This window comes from Anarhichas minor, unplaced genomic scaffold, assembly GCF_050575085.1.
Source record: "Anarhichas minor isolate MPS153535 unplaced genomic scaffold, ASM5057508v1 ptg000014l, whole genome shotgun sequence".
Classification (NCBI taxonomy): domain Eukaryota; kingdom Metazoa; phylum Chordata; class Actinopteri; order Perciformes; family Anarhichadidae; genus Anarhichas; species Anarhichas minor.
Genome location: NW_027466460.1, coordinates 8,010,353 through 8,026,144, shown reverse-complemented (window position 1 = coordinate 8,026,144; position 15,792 = coordinate 8,010,353). Strand labels below are relative to the sequence as shown.

Here is a 15,792-nt window from a genome sequence, read left to right as displayed (position 1 = left end):
ATTGACATTTTTGTTCCTCACTGAATTTGATGCACAGATTGATTTAACTCCATTATGAGAGTGCAATTAAAGATTTAACTGTTTGCATTTTCAAATCCTAACCTAAATATTATGTTGATTTACAGTAAATATGCAGAGCTCTGTATATATAGACCTTCTGAGTTTTAGGGCTCCCACACAGATGCTGAAAAATCTGCTCAAAACAAGAAGGCCTGCTCCTACTTTGCATTTCAATTTAACATTTCAGAGAACTGGCAGCATGTTGCCTCGCTTAGCCCTCGCTTCGTTACACCCACATCGCTTCTCGCCGTGCTTGCTGACGTCTTACGCTGTTCAAAGGGCTGCAACTTGGCTGAGAAATTGGGGATTTCCATACCAGATCCCTCAGGTATCTACACACTCAAACGCGTGTCCTGCTCATCTTACCCCTCATTCCACACTTCCATCCTGCAACACCAGCCCTTCTAGCCGCTCACACTGCTCCGATTTCCCGTCTCGGAGCTCAATTGACCTCGCTGCTGCATTTTGTTTTGTTTTTTTTTCTCAGAAATTTCAGCAGCACCTGAAATCTTCTCCGATGTCTCCAATATAGGGCTTGCTCCCAGAGGAGAGTTAGCTTTGTAGCAGCCCTGTGTAAAAATTGCTTTACTTGGACAAGGGTACTTAGGTGAAGCTAATTGAAATGGAGGCCGGCACTGCTGTACTTAGTAGCAGGTAGGTGATCCCGACGGCTACAGACGGCAGCCTCTGACCCAAGGGTGCTGCCTCGGTATCTTCCTACGAGGGTCGGCTCAGCTTCCGTCTGTGTGTGGGCAAGGATTTTTCCATGCATGCTAAATGGAAGAGGCTGAGCACTATTTCAGCGGCAGAAATTCGCTCCCTTTTTAGCCTAGATACCTCTCACACTGTGTGAGCTCGTATTCTGTGTTACAGGGGGAGGTTCTTCTAACTTGGCACTGAGTTAGTGTTATTATTAAAGTACTAGACAATGTGAAGACATTAAAAGAAGAGATGCATCTCAAAGGCATTGTCTCTGCCATTGCTCCTTATTTTGATGACAAATGCTGATTAATTACTGGACAAAAAGCTCTTGAGTATAAGCATTAGTTATTCATACAAGCAAGTTCGAATGAAGACGTTTGTAAATATTTAACCAGTTTAAAAACTTCCAATCTGCTTTGCAAAATACATTTAGAAGGAAACAACTGTGATATCCTTGATCTGCGGGTCAGAATGGATGGTTGGGTGTACAAATCACATGATTTTGGGAACTGCATCTCCTGTGTTTGCCTATTTAGATTACCTGCATATTGAAAGTCAACACATCCTATCTCTTGTTTTAGTGTTGATTGACTGGCGCATTTATGGAAGGGAAAAAACATGAAATATGTTGACAGTAAACATTTTGCAAGTACCTTGAGTATGAACATTTTACATGGGCAATGAGCGCTTTGCATCGAATAGCATTTAGACATTTATTTGTTATATGGATAAAAAGAAAAAACATAATGGAGCTGCAGTATGTAAACTACCAAGTCCTTTTATTTAGCATTTATAACATTTATGGTTGATAAAACACAATACCGATGATGTAAGGAGATGTATATATCTGCTAACATCTACATAATAATGTCTTATAAGCCTTTTTATGAATGTTTGTCTACCGCTTTAAATGCTAAACGGGGGACTTCAAGGTTCAATTGGTAACTTTTATAAAAAATAACCTTTTATCATAGTTGCTAAAACTGTCAATATATCCTAACAGCAGTAGATGAGACAGATAATCTGTAAAGAAATCATGTTCCTCTGCCTCCTCTTAGTGCTCCTCACAGCAATCACGCACGACTCCACCACGCCCAAAGGAAAACAACCAATCAGAGCGGAGGAGTCTCTCACGTAGCTGTTAATCACTGCTCATGAATTCGTACCAAATTGTCAAACTGATCAAAGCAGCGTTGATCAAATAGTAATCAAGATGTTTGTACTGCGTTGCCTATTTTTGCATGGCTGAGCATGGCTTTAGCTCGTCTGTTTTCAAAATGGTGGTAGGGTCACAAACCTCTCCTCTTACAGATAAACAACACACTTAAATACATTTCTGACAACATTTGAGGCGAGAAATAGGCTCTACAGTACCAGAAACCTGATTCCTATTTGAACGGCGCGGCCTAGTTTGTCAGTTTGATCAGAGTTCACAAGCAGTGTTCGACTGCTGCGTTAGAGACTCCTCTGCTCTCTGATTGGTTGATTTCCTTTGGGTCCGGTGGAATCTTGCGAATGCCATGAGGAGCACTAGGAGGAGGCCGATTTTCTCACAGATTATCCGTCTTAAGTACTACTGTCAGGATATAGTGACAAGCAACCTACTGAACCTTTAAAGTAAAGTGTTACTGTCAAATATTTTCTTTCATTTATCATTAAAATCCAATTATGGCTTCTTGTGGTGATCCTGTATGTTGATACTGACACATCTTCATAGTCGAAGATGACGTCATTAACCTCAATGCTGAACATTTAATGAAAAACTTCACAGGCATCCAGGCATTGTGGTTTAGATGCATACTTTGTAACTGAGTATCCCCTGTTCGATTGCAGCAGCTGACCTTGTTGCTTGGTGTTTATCTGTCTCCCCGTGTTTCAGGTCTGTATCTCAACTGCCAATATCCAATAACATCAAGCAACATGGTTCACATATAGCTTCTGGACAGGAAAAACTGGATAATATCCCAAGATTTGAAGGATAAATGAATATTGATCTAACGCAAGTCAGAAATCTGGAGTAACAATACTGTCAATGGTTTGAAACATTTAAGCATCGTGCACTTTAGGCCACGCCCCCATCCGTGATCTCACTAGCTTAGCAGGTGTTTTGCAGTCAGCAGCCGATAGAGAACATCTGCTGTGACATTACTGATGGGGGCGTGTCCAGAGGAAAGCAGTCAAACATCTGACTCTTTCCATCAACACTGACCTCCTCATAAAGGGACAAATTGCATTGCTGCCCCAGTTACACTGGGCTCCTTCCATCCAACTGTCCCACTCAATGGCTCCCTCAGCGATTGATAAAAAGTCTATTTTCTGAAGCCACTGAGCCTTGGCCCGTCTCACTGCAAACCCACTCCTATGGAGGGCTAGTAAAATATACGTCCTACAGGAATACCGCATTGTAATTACATTCCCCCATTAGCATACGGATGCTTGGAGTCACACTGCACTCAGCCTCCAGCAGCACTTTGCCATATGGTCCGTCTGCGCTTCTCAGGCGATATTTGGCAAGACTCTTGCAGAAGGTCAAATATCAAGTCAGAGGACTGTGCCAGAATTGCATCTATGCTAATTGCTCCCTCTCTCTCTCTCTCTCTTCCTCTGCTCCCTCATCCATCTCACGCTCCTCTGCTCCTCGCTCTCTTCCCTCTCTCCCTCTCCCCCTCTCCCACTGAAGTAAGTAATCTGCTTTAGGATGTTTCTGAGATGGAGATGGATTTGGATTTCCTTCGCTGCCCCTCAGCCTAATCTCCCCCCTGTGACCGCCTCTCCCTGGCACAGCTCTTAAGAACACCATCATACACAACCCCCCCCCCCCCCCCCCTCTATCCCCACTTCAACCATGCCTAGTCAGCGAAAAACTCCAAAATTCCTCATTACTCACAAACATCCGCAATACACTTAGCTTGATTTGCTCGCATGGACGCCTGGAGCAAGGCTGTGCCTTATATTAAAAGATTGTAGCTGGTATTTCAGTTTCGGAATGCTATCACAACCCTGGTGTTCTCGAGTTCTTTGTCTGTGTGCATAGTGTCTCGAGCATATCGATGTGGGGCGGTTATCTGAATACATATGCTATTTAGAGGAAAAATAGGTTAAAAGAAATAGCTTAGGGTATTCAACTCAATTTGGTATTATCTCAGACTTAAAGTCCTGCAAGGATAATTGAATACGCCAATGATCTGTGCAGAATATGAGCATTAAACAATTGCTTGTAAATGTCTGCGAGGGTAGGCAATACACAGGAAATGTAGCATCAACCTTGTGTTTTATAGGCCACAGTTATTCTTATCTCACGTTGATTCTAAAGGGAGTGAAATGTTGATGTAAACATTTGAACTGATTAATGATTAAATACGTATGAACACTTTAAAAATTTTTTTTATCATAATTATTTTCACTTGTAGATAAAGTTAATTAAGTCCATCTTATATGGCACCTGTGAAAAATGAATGTATGGTATGTAATGAGAGTGCGTTTGTGGCGTATGTGCGTCTGAAGTGATGATGAGATGGTTCTAAGAAATAAGAAATAAAAAATAAGAAATATTTGTCATAGTTGAAATAGAAATTGAGATTTGTTTCAGCGTTTTCAGAAAAGTCTTCAGCATTATTTAATTTACATAATACTAAAGAGAACTACAGTCACTGTAACTGACAAAATAACCACATTTCTGTGGTTCATAATGCTATTATCATTTTCTGCAAGTTATACTGTGAAAATTATAATCTGAGGGAACTGTGAAAAATTTAACTACTATGTGATAGTGTTTAATTAAAAACACCGTTAGCTGTGAGCATTTTGTAGGATCAGTTAAAAAATAGTATTTGTTTTTGCTGCATGGCTATAAGTCAGTGTTGTTGTACCAAACCTTCCTCAAAAGTCATATTTTAGTCCCAATATATACTTAAATCCCTTTAAACGGCCATGTTGAAATCAATCTATGAAAACGTTAACTGACCTATAATGTTATAATTATTTTTTATTTGGGTTGAGGTGGTTTTACCCATTGTGATGTACAGCACGTGTAACTGTGCTTTGCAATACAGTGTAGAACTGCACATTAAAAAAATGACTTGGCCGCAATAAGCCACAAAGCAAGACGATCATTTTATCACAGCAAATGCCTATTCTATTACAGTCAGTTTACTTGTTTACTTATTATCAGCAGAATTAATGTTATTGATGATTCAGTAGATTCATCTAATACTCAAGGTGTAAGCCTTTGCGCAGTGTGTTTGCGTTACGTTGTTGTGACGCAGGACTGGAGGCAGAGTGGATGACTAGATGAGTGGTCTGTCCGTGATAGCGGCCTTGGAGAGGTACCTTTTATAAACGGCATTGGGTGGCTAGAATATTGGCTACAAGCTTCAAGATGAGATTTCAACCCCCACCCACCAACGCCTGTAACGGTGCAGGTGATGGATTGCTATACCTTCCAGGTTTGAGCTTGGCAACGCCCCAATATTCCTGCAGAATAAAGTGACAGGCAATATATAACACATCAGTTAAGGCTGACTGCACCGCTGCAACTTTTCTCCCCCCTCTTCCTTAGACCTGGAGATCGGCACTGAATGTTTGACTGGCTCCTTGGCTCTGACGAAACATGCTCTTTCCTTACCCCTCTTTCCCGTCTCTTCCTAGTTTTGTCTGCCTCGCCACCAGTTTGCCTAAAAGAATAATGGAAGGCCCTGCATGTTGCCATTTTTCATTAAAATGATCACAGACTTTTCTGACTGATATATTTAGCGCTTGCAAGGTGGAGGTTTTGGTGGCAAAAAAAAATGAAGAATAACAGGCCGACCTGGTTTGCACACAAATTTCACTTGCAGTGAAATTAAAAAAAGTCTTAAAAAAAGGTAAGCGTCCAGACAGCTAGGGCAGTGTCAAATGCAGTTTGTGTGTCAAGAGGGGGGGGGGGGAGCAGTGTTTTTTATTTACATATATTTTGTTTGCAGCCTGTCAGTGCGCATCCAAAGATTTGCGGTCATGAAAAGTGGCCTGGTTCCCGGCCTGTAAGTTAATAAATAATGGGTATTGTCAGGGTAATGTATGGGCTATGTGCTATAATGAGCATTCTGAAACACATCAGCACACTCTCTCACAGGCTGCTATTCAACCTGCCCAGTGCCACCGTCTCTCCCTAAGATTCCTCCCTTCCTTCTCCATTTCTGTCTCCCCCATATCCGTCTCCGCCCTGCTTCTATCTGTTCCATCTGTACTCCGATTTTTCTTCCACACTACACATTTTTTTCCAGGATACTTTCTCATCTCCAACACATTTTTATTTTATTTTTTTATCTCAGAGTATAAAGAGATTCTTGAGAATTCCTAGACAGAAAAAGAGAGGGGTCTAGAAGGTTTGTAGTTGGCTGTAAAAAAAAAAAAGATTCCACCCGCAATTATGGCGAATTAAAAGTTTTATGATGTTATGCATGCTCGTGTGTGTGTCCGTGCTTTGAGTGTGTGTGTTGGTGGGAGGGAGGGGGTGGGTAGGGGGGGGGGGCTCTGTGACAAGGCTGGCTGGAAGCATAGAGCTGAGGGTTAGTGCCAGACATGTCTCAAGAGAAACCGGGGCACATTTGCAATCACCCCGAGTTCAAAAGGGTAATTTATTCACAGTCTGTGGTTAAAGTAGGGCTGCTCAGAATGCCAGTGGGATTCTGCCGGGAAGCAGAGTAGTAGAGACACATTATTTTCATTTTCTCTCCCCTTCTTCTTCTTTTTTTTCCCCCCCCTGTCTCCCTCTCCTGCTTTTTCCCCTCATCGTCCTCTTCATCGCCTGTTGTTGTTTCTGCGAGCCCTGTGCGGCGTCTTTTAACACACGCCGGCGAGCATATTTCACTTTTACACTCATCCGCATTGACGTCTCGGTGCTGATTGAATTTTGAGGCGCTGCGGCGTCTGCCATTATCATCCTCATCGTCTTGAGTGGTTTATCTCTGGCCACAGCTCAGTGTGACGCCAAGGCTGCAGGGGAAAGGAGGGCCAGGGCCGGGGGCTTTGGGGACTGTTCATGTTTTATTCTTTGTGTGGAAAAGATAGGGAGGATTGGCCTTAACCTGGGTGTTTAAGATTGCGGTTGGTGGTTTATGTTGTGTGTGCACGCATGAGCCCCCGTGCAGAGGTTAAAGCAGCATTTACAGACGCTGCTTTAGTCCGGTCGGTTTGAGTCTTATTCAACGTCCTGTCTTTCTACTACCTCGTCTCAATCAGCAGACGACGTGGCTTCAGCATTAACTGCACCTGCCAGGTTCAGTTAGGATCACACGGCGTCGTGGCTGCCCAGAGACCTCACACTGCCTCTCTGGAATCAGCAGAGAATTATTCCACAACGTCAGTTTTACTGTGCCGTTATCAACGAAAGCCACCGGCAGACACTCAGAATACACTGCCTACTGTGCTGGTGTGGTGGGGTTAATTTGAGGTCTGGAGAAATCTCTTTCTCCTCCTCCAGTCAGTTCAATACTCGGTCGTGTGCATTCATTGCCAGAGCGGGAAATTGTCTTTCCCTCGGTGTGTCGTTGTAGCCAGGTTGTTATGTATGCTCTGCTGCAGAGGCAGCGGTGTTGACGTGAGGCTGAGCCGCTGCCACAGCGTCTTGATTTGAGGTGAAACCTTGGTGTCTTTCCCGTGTCCCTGGTGTAACATTATCAACCCTTACCTTCTCCCCACCTTTCTCTCCTCTTTTTTTTTCCGTTCTCGCTTTATCCCTTTTATCCCTCTCTGTCTCTCCCTTCCTCCCTGTTGTTTCTGTATTCTTGTCTCTTTTTACACTCCCTGGTGGTTGATGGAGTGATTTTGAAGGTGTATGCTGGTGGGGGAGCAGACAACGCAGAGCTGTGCTAATTGAGCCTTCTTTGTGCCTGGTCACTGCAGTGTGCTGAGGCGAGGAGGCCCGGGAGTGAATCCAAGCAGCACTCAGGAGCCCCACTGGATCGATAACGCGGGAACTTAACAAAACAGAGACATGCCGAGTGCCCAGATCAGGGTCATTATTGTCTCTGGCGAGCCGCACTTCCACCAGGGACTGATCAATGTGAGAATATGGATCAAGATAAACACCTCCCCTTTCGCTCCTCTTTGCCTCAGCTCTTAAAGCATCACGTTCTAGACCGTGAGGACAGAGCTTAAGGTTGAAAGTGCCTCATATCAAATGAGGATGTGCACACCATATTCATACCATTACAATTGTACAATTGTGCACTAACATGCAGTAATATGTACTGTGTTTGTTGGGGTTCCCAGGCTGGGCCTTTTATGTAAACGTGAAATGTGCTGAACTGCAGATTAGTCACATTGTCTTCCAGGCTTTGCGTCTTTTTGTGTCAATTTTTGTTGCCACAAATTGTCACCATGTAACCCCTTTTATCAGAGAAACATTTATTCAGTTGTCAGTTTACTAGCTACACCTAGTTAAAGTTCATGCAGTCTAATACAGCAGTCGTGCAATACACCCTACCTTCATTTTAAATGTGGTCAGTTTTTGTTGAAACTGTTTGGGAGAGCTGTTGATTCAAATGCATGGTCATTGTGGAAGCTGCAGTTTGTGACGCTGTTGGATTGTATTGCATTATACTGTCAGGTGTTTTCACTGCATTTATCAATTAATCAATGAGGGTATGCAAAATAACAAGGGGACCTGGAGGGAAACAATGGCTAAAGAGACTTATTCACTGTTAATCTACAGTACACCTATGGTAGCCACATAGGATCACAACAAACACATTCAAATGTATCAATAAAACTTATTTTTCTCAATGTTTTCTGGGGTTTCAGGCGATTAGAAAACTCACAACGTAACCATCATCAAATCGGGCACCTTTGTTTCATGCCACTCACTCATCCTTTCTGTTTTTCTCACTATCAAATGTCTTAAAAAGCAGAAAGTACATGGCAATGTATTCAAAAAAGCCTAAATACTTCCCAAAACGAGAAAAAGACAATTAATAGCTCTGCAATGACATAACAAGGGGGCAGGCGTCGGCTCATTGCAATTAAGCAAAAAAAGAAAACATCAGATCTGTGAGAGCGTCTTGACCCTTCAAAGCGTGATGGTGTTTCATTTCATTCGGGGCTTTAAATTGGTGATGATGGTATCCTGCTGTTCTGGGTCCCTCCATTATTCACTTGGAAGGATAATAGCAACTGCTTAATGTGGTGTGAAAAATGGTAAATGGTTGCTACAGTGCACACATAGGCTCCAGCACCTGTCTTCATGCAGACCCTTATGGAGTTTAGGTTCCCTCCCTTCAGAGAATAGGAAGTCCTAAAATCATCTCGGCATCATCTGCTGTTTTATACCTAATGACTGCACACTTGTGATTATTAACCTTCCAGCTAGTGTGGCTCATGATTTGTCGTTGTTGTTGTTGTTGGAGGTTTGATAAACACAGGTGTTTCTTTTTGACCACTTTGTAAGTATTTCCTCTCTTGTTTACATGGGAGATCTGAAACAGCTATTTATGAATATGTTAGTTGTACAACTGACAACATTTTCCAGAAGTTCCAACTCAAATGTAAAAAAGACACTCCACAAAAAAGCGTAAAGTATTTGCGTTTGAGAGAGGCTGTAATCAGCAAATCTGTGGTATTTTAATTCTCAGTGAAAAATGTCTTGAGCAGCTAAATAATCATCAAAATTGTTGCTCATTAATTTTCTGCCAATCAACTAATTGATTAATCGGCTCGTTGTTATAGCTCTACTCTTATGCATAAGACAGATCTCCCCACACTGTATAACTGTGTTTATTTTTTTACATTACAACTGCTTCGAATAATTCCTTCAAGCAACATCATTTTGTAAAAAAAGTGACATGATATGATCATATATCAATCCACCGAAAAGTTGATCTAGGTTAATACTAAATTATTGCCCATCCCTTCTGTACAATGTAAATAATGCTTACATCTGGTCAATCAACAGTATACGCCCGAGTGTAGGAGTCTGGTCCTAAAGCTCTCATCAGCATGCCTTTAAGGAGCCACAGATGACACTTTGTATTAAAATGTCAAATTGCCCTCCACTCAGACTAAAGTGATTTTAGTTGTGATTATGCACTATTTCCCCCCCTGTCAACAGCGCGAAGAAAAAAAAAAAATAATCAAAAATTTGCTAATTGGTCATGGGGATTGGTGGGGGACTTCAGTATTTTATGTCTTTGACTTCCAAATGGGTTTGGGAAAGGAGAGGCTGTCACTCTGCCATAGAGGTTTTGGGGAGGAGGAGGAGGAGGAGGAGGAGGAGGAGGAGGAGGAGGGGCGGCTGCTGGCGCGGGCTCAAATTGAAATGATGCACTGTTCCCCCTCACTGCGGCTGGAGCTCACAGTAATTAAATGCCTCATTGTTGCTTCTTGGGAATTTGTATTGAATATTTTATCCAGCGTAATGATTATTTGGGTGTGGGTGGGACGTGGATGTAATCACCTTGGCTGGCTCTTTGATGAAATACTTGGTTTGGTGGTTGGGCTTTATAGTCGCTTTAAGTGCCCTTCTGGGTTTTCTCTTTACTTAATGTCCATTGCCATTTCAAACTGCCGTTATCCTGGTTCTGATTCGAATACTATTGATTATTGGCTTCCAAATTGGCCTGTAATTTCTGAATCTGTGTATGCTTTTCTTTTTGTGATTTACACAGACATGACAATGGCATGACCTTGAAATCTGGAAATTAAATTGTGTCCTTCGCATTTTGTCTCCCATAGAGGACGCCGGTCAACAGCGGGGAAGCTTTTCGGTGGTTCTTTTAGAGTGGAGAGCCATGGCTGCCCCATCCAGCCGCAGGAGGGCAGGTGGGACTCTTGACTCTCTGCCAGGAGCTCTTGATGGCTTCACGGAGCCCAACGCGCCCAACACATTTGGGGAGGACGAGAGAAGAAAAGTGGACAGACAAAAAGATAAATGAAAACATAATGGTGTTGTTTTAACTCTGTAATTTCCTTTTCTGTGTAATTATTGTACCTTTTGACAGTATCATAATGTATATTTTTGGTGTCTATAAATGTGTTTTCAGTGTTGTGGCTGTAGGTTTACAGCCAATCCTATGTAAAGGACTCAAACAGACAATCATACAATCATTCTGATTCCGTCAAACCGAAGAGGCCACATGGATTGATGATATAACAAACACAACACACTTTACTCTGGAGCAATAATCTATTCTGTTGATTATTCCTCAACCTTTCATTTCTTTTGACTTGAATTATTTTATTAAACTGAGTCATCTTCTAGTTTTGTCTTTTATTTCATCTGAAACCCATGTTTGAAACACTACGCTAATGTTAAGACCGTCCCTGGCACTGTGATGTGTCTCGTTGAGAATGATGACGGAAAGGACGGCAGCAGGGCTTTTGTGACGGACTTGTTGACATGTTTCCTCATTTGAGTGGACTCACTGCAGAACAGGGCACATTGTCTTGTATGATGAGTTGCACTTCTTTAAAATCCAATTGGGCGTCATCTGATTGTGGCAGCACCCCACATTTATGAGTCAGACTGCTGTCTGGAGGTCATCTTCTCAAAGTACATTTTTAACAGAACTACATAGGCTTTCAAACCTTTCTTTTTTTCTTTCACTAAAGGTTGTAACTGTCTAAAAGGTAGAGAGTAATGCCAGTAAAAGAACTGTATGTTATGTTGAAAACATTCAAATTTAGAATGAATTACAGTACACTACACATATTTGACATATCAGATGTTGTTCTGGAGCTAGGGGATAGTCTGGACGTTTCTCCTGCAGAGTAATGTTAACACATTCCAAAAACAAAATGATTCAATAAGTTACTCATTGTCTTAAACCCTATTGTTGCATGTGTAAATGTGTTTTGGTTTTAAAGATTACTAAGAATTTGTATATTGTTGTTGTGATGCTTTTATGTGTTAAAATAAAAAAAAATGACTTCAGTAAAAGACATCTCGACAGTAAATGTTTGATCTGGTGGAATTGCCGATGACGGGAAAAACAAACCGCCAATGTAAATAAAAGGAAAAATCAGCGATCAATTATGATCACTTGATAGAAAAAAAAAAAAAAATCCTATTTTTTTTTTTCTCCTCCTGCAAAGCATCAACAGAAATAACAACCAGGAGGAGACGGGCGGAATGTAACAGCATTGGTTACCTCCCCAGTCACGTATCCCTTGAATACTAAAATGTTGCACGGAGAAGAGTGGTTCCCAGAGGCAGCAGACTTTAAAGGACTAGTGAAATCCCATGTGGTTTGTCATGCTGGAATGCTCTTTGGGGGGGCTGAAGCGAGACAGGCTCCTGAGATAGCTTGAGCAACTGAGCGATTGCCGGGTCTTTGGGTTTCAGGGAAGGGGAGTGAGAGTAGTTATGGTAAGATGGGGAGGGAGGCAGTAGGAGGGAAAGAGAGGACAGAGGCACATTTGAGCGGCAGCTGAGGTGGGGAGGGGCGTCAATGCGGAGGAGAACGAGCAGAGAAGAAGGAAATCATCCGGGGCCGACTTCTCCCCTGACTGAGCATGCTTGCCATCACCCAAATTGAGCTGCTGACTGGTTAGGGCCAGCCAGGAAGATGACTTGAAGTGCTCAGTGTTGACGGCAATTGCCCAATGTTGCCCAATCTCCCTCGCTGGTCATCAGAGGTTGATAACGTGCATCAGGGGTATGCTGGCTTGCTCACTCCCTGGCCGGTAAGATTAAATAACATCAGAGACAGCCAGTCCCCCCCCCCCCACCTCCCTCTGTGCGCTGGAGCTGGGATTTAAAGTCCTCAGGCCCCAGTGGTAATGTTTAGTTTCCAGCTTCAGACAGGCAGAGATAGAGGCTGAGGACGTAGCAGGAATACATTAGCGAATTAGCGGGGTGGTGGGAATACACTGTGAGCTCTCTGTCCTTATGGGTCTACAGGTTCAAGGCTATGTGTTTTGGACGATGACTTTAATGCAAATTGACAATAATCACATTGAGATGACCCTGTTCCTCACCCAAACCATGTTGACACCAATGTTCCGTCAAACATGGCAGAAATAACCACTATTGGTGCATTTAAAATGTTGTAGAAGTGTCAGAGAAATGTTGAAAAACCAAGAGCCGTCCTGTTGGGTTCATAACATCGAAAATTTTGCCGAGCTGTACTCACTGTATCTAGCAAGCTATACATTATCTGATTTACTACAGCGGTATGAAACCAAAATAAACAGGATTTGCCATGATTTATTTGCAATAAATGGCTAAAAATGCAACACCAGCTTCTTGTTTACTGAATGGAGTTTGGACCAATGGGTGCTAGGCTGTGCTAACATTGCAGCTGCTCCATCAAGACTCAAAATAACGTCATCAAAAATACAGCAGCGACGTTATTGTTTGTACCATAGGCAGTCTATGGTTCAAACATACATTGAGTTATGTCTAGTGTACAAATATCAAAGTCAGGACATCAGTGGCAACGTGCGAAAAATCTCAATGCTGATAGGCTTTTGAGTCGTGCGAATTTCATCCTTGAGCTGAAAAATGCATTTAATTAATTAATTCTCGTCATTGCATTGATTTTGTATGTAATTGCGCGTAAAAAAAAAGAAGTTTGCTTCTCATTTGATGTGAGGATGATTAAGGAAGAGGAGGACAAAAATGTTAGGTTTGTATTCAAAATGATCCAACCTTATTTATTACAACCAGCTCACTTACTGTTGTGTCTCTGTCATTTCTATCTGTTACAATAACATTGGGCCTAAATCACTAATATGTGGGTTAAATGTTCTTACTTTGCGCACAAAATAAGTGTACATGTAAAATTATCATCAGATTCATGACAGGTGCGCAGTGGCCAAAATGTTGTTCTTCCAACCGTGCATATGTTAGTGAATCAGAATCATTCTAAATCGACAGGGGTGTGCCCGCTCGCAATCAGCACACTGCCCCGCCCGCATTTCTCTTCATAAGGGAATACGTTTGTCATAAAGGATATCACCGATAAACATCTTTATAGGAAAAAGTGGTGAAGTTGTTGTGATTGAGATAAACCCCTAAATAAAATAAAAAAACAACTTCTGATGATATTGAGACAATAGTGTCGGAGGTGGAAGGCAGAAAAGCAACACTTCTCCGAAGTGTTTCCACAGAATTGACGATGATTAAAAAAAAAAAAGACGACGGGCTGCGAGGAGCTGAATATTTTGTCCTCTGAGATACAGACTGTGGCTCAGGTAAAAAAAAGAAATAAAATAAAAAATTTGATATTAAAGTTGTGGAAAAAGATAAAAAATAGACAACAGAAAAATAAGGCAACAAGTGAAGGAGGAGGACAAGGACCACCTGATCTGACAGCACAAGATGAGAGACTAGCCGCAATTTTAGATAAACATCCATAAGTTGGATATGTCCAAGAATTGAGGGTGAAAGTGAAGACATCCAGCAAGGACTTTCACCCAAAGGTAATACATTTCAGAACTGTATAAGGGCGGTTCCGGATAGTTCAAAGCCTCATTCATAACCTTGAAATTAAAACTCTAAATTAACATCTGAATGCTGCGCACCAGCTTCTTTTTTTGCAGGTCTATTCATTCTGTTAATTGTATGCAGTGTCAGATAAAGATCAGGCTACACTAACATTATTAGTATTATACTATATGCAGTATTAGAGAGTTTCCCCACTCAATAGTCTCTCAATATGACAAATTAAGACAAATATGACAATGATTTTCTCTTGGTCAAATGTTCAAGCAATGTTTTCATGGGTCAATATGTTTAAACAAACCACATACAGCTTATAGACAACTCATGTTATATTCCTTGAAACCTATACCCTCAATTTTGAGGACAAGACAGTTTCCTTAACTTTAGATATTGACATCGCCACAGTTGCCCAATGGAGGAGTTAGATGATCGCTCTTTAGCAACTTTTGCTCGGACCACGTCCATCTTTGAATTCTAGACAGAAAATAAACCGGCAAAGTACCGCTTCTGAGTTAGTTCCCACTACAGCAGGTGTCTCCAGGACCACATTTTGCCATGAAGACTCACACACTCAGACTCACAAGGGGAAAAAAAACAATATCTACATTATAAAACACAGCCATGATATACCATCAGTCTATAAAGACATTGTTATGACTAAGCAAACAGCCCATCAGAATATTATCCAATATTCACTCTCCTTTTAACTTTGTTTTGATCTCTTGAGATAAAGCTCTGGTTATTTTGCTTTTCTCTACTCACTTGTTACAGTACTGGTTACAGTACAAAGTAAAGAAAGCGCTCTACAATTTCATGCTGGGCAGACTTAACCTCTGTACTACCAGAACAGACAGGACGTACTATAAACCCTGTTGGGCAGGAGAAGCAAGAGAATGAGCTAAAAGAACATACACTGAGCACCTTTCACACTATGCAGCATAATAGCAGGTACTATACGTTCTAGTCATTTACTTGATTCATTAATATTCGTTTTTTCATGCCACTGAGAGTTTCAGTGCTGCTCTCTGGGGATGCTTTCGAAGAATGCTGGAGCGATGTGGATTTTTAAATGTTTACAGTAAATATATAAAAAAACAACCCCTTGTTGAGCCATATTAGTGAGGAATGATGTAATCCTGTTAGGGAAGTATCATTTGACAAATAATATTGCATTCGTTTTCAATAAATGCTGAAATAAGACTTTTTAGCTGCGAACTCAATTTGAACCTGACTGTATTCACACACACACACACACACACAAATGTGCACACACATATGAAGTTTGCTGATGATTACAGTTAGTCACCAACAGGGGCGTTTCTAGGATACAAAGAAAGGGGGGGCTTAGCCCCAAGGGGAGTGGCATGTTTGCGGCAATTTTTTTTGGGGCCCATTTGGGGCCGCGGATATCCATTATTTCAGACAGTTCATAGATTGGTTCAATCAGAAAGTGTGATTTTGCTCTGTAGTTTTACTTGCATTCAGTATATGATAACACAAGAGACAGAATTTCAGGGTCATAGTGAAATTTGAGCCCCCCTAAAATAGGCCTAACGACGCCCCTGGTCACCAACATGAACTAGTGTAGAAAAGCTAAATATGGTCACGTT

General features: G+C 41.7%; 1 protein-coding gene across 4 annotated transcripts in view; it reads left to right on the top strand.

Moving 5' to 3' along the window:
• Nucleotides 1-11,826, top strand: part of cxxc4 (CXXC finger 4) — a 76,003-nt gene extending 64,177 nt beyond the window's left edge. For 3 of the 4 annotated variants that reach the window (XM_076091312.1, XM_076091311.1, XM_076091313.1), the window contains one exon: nucleotides 10,471-11,826. In XM_076091312.1, coding sequence (XP_075947427.1) covers nucleotides 10,471-10,515 — 45 coding nt within the window. In that variant the 3' untranslated portion in view covers nucleotides 10,516-11,826. The remainder of the gene's footprint in view (nucleotides 1-10,470) is intronic. The other variant, XM_076091315.1, reaches the window with a different exon arrangement.
• The last annotated feature ends 3,966 nt before the right edge of the window (nucleotides 11,827-15,792 follow it).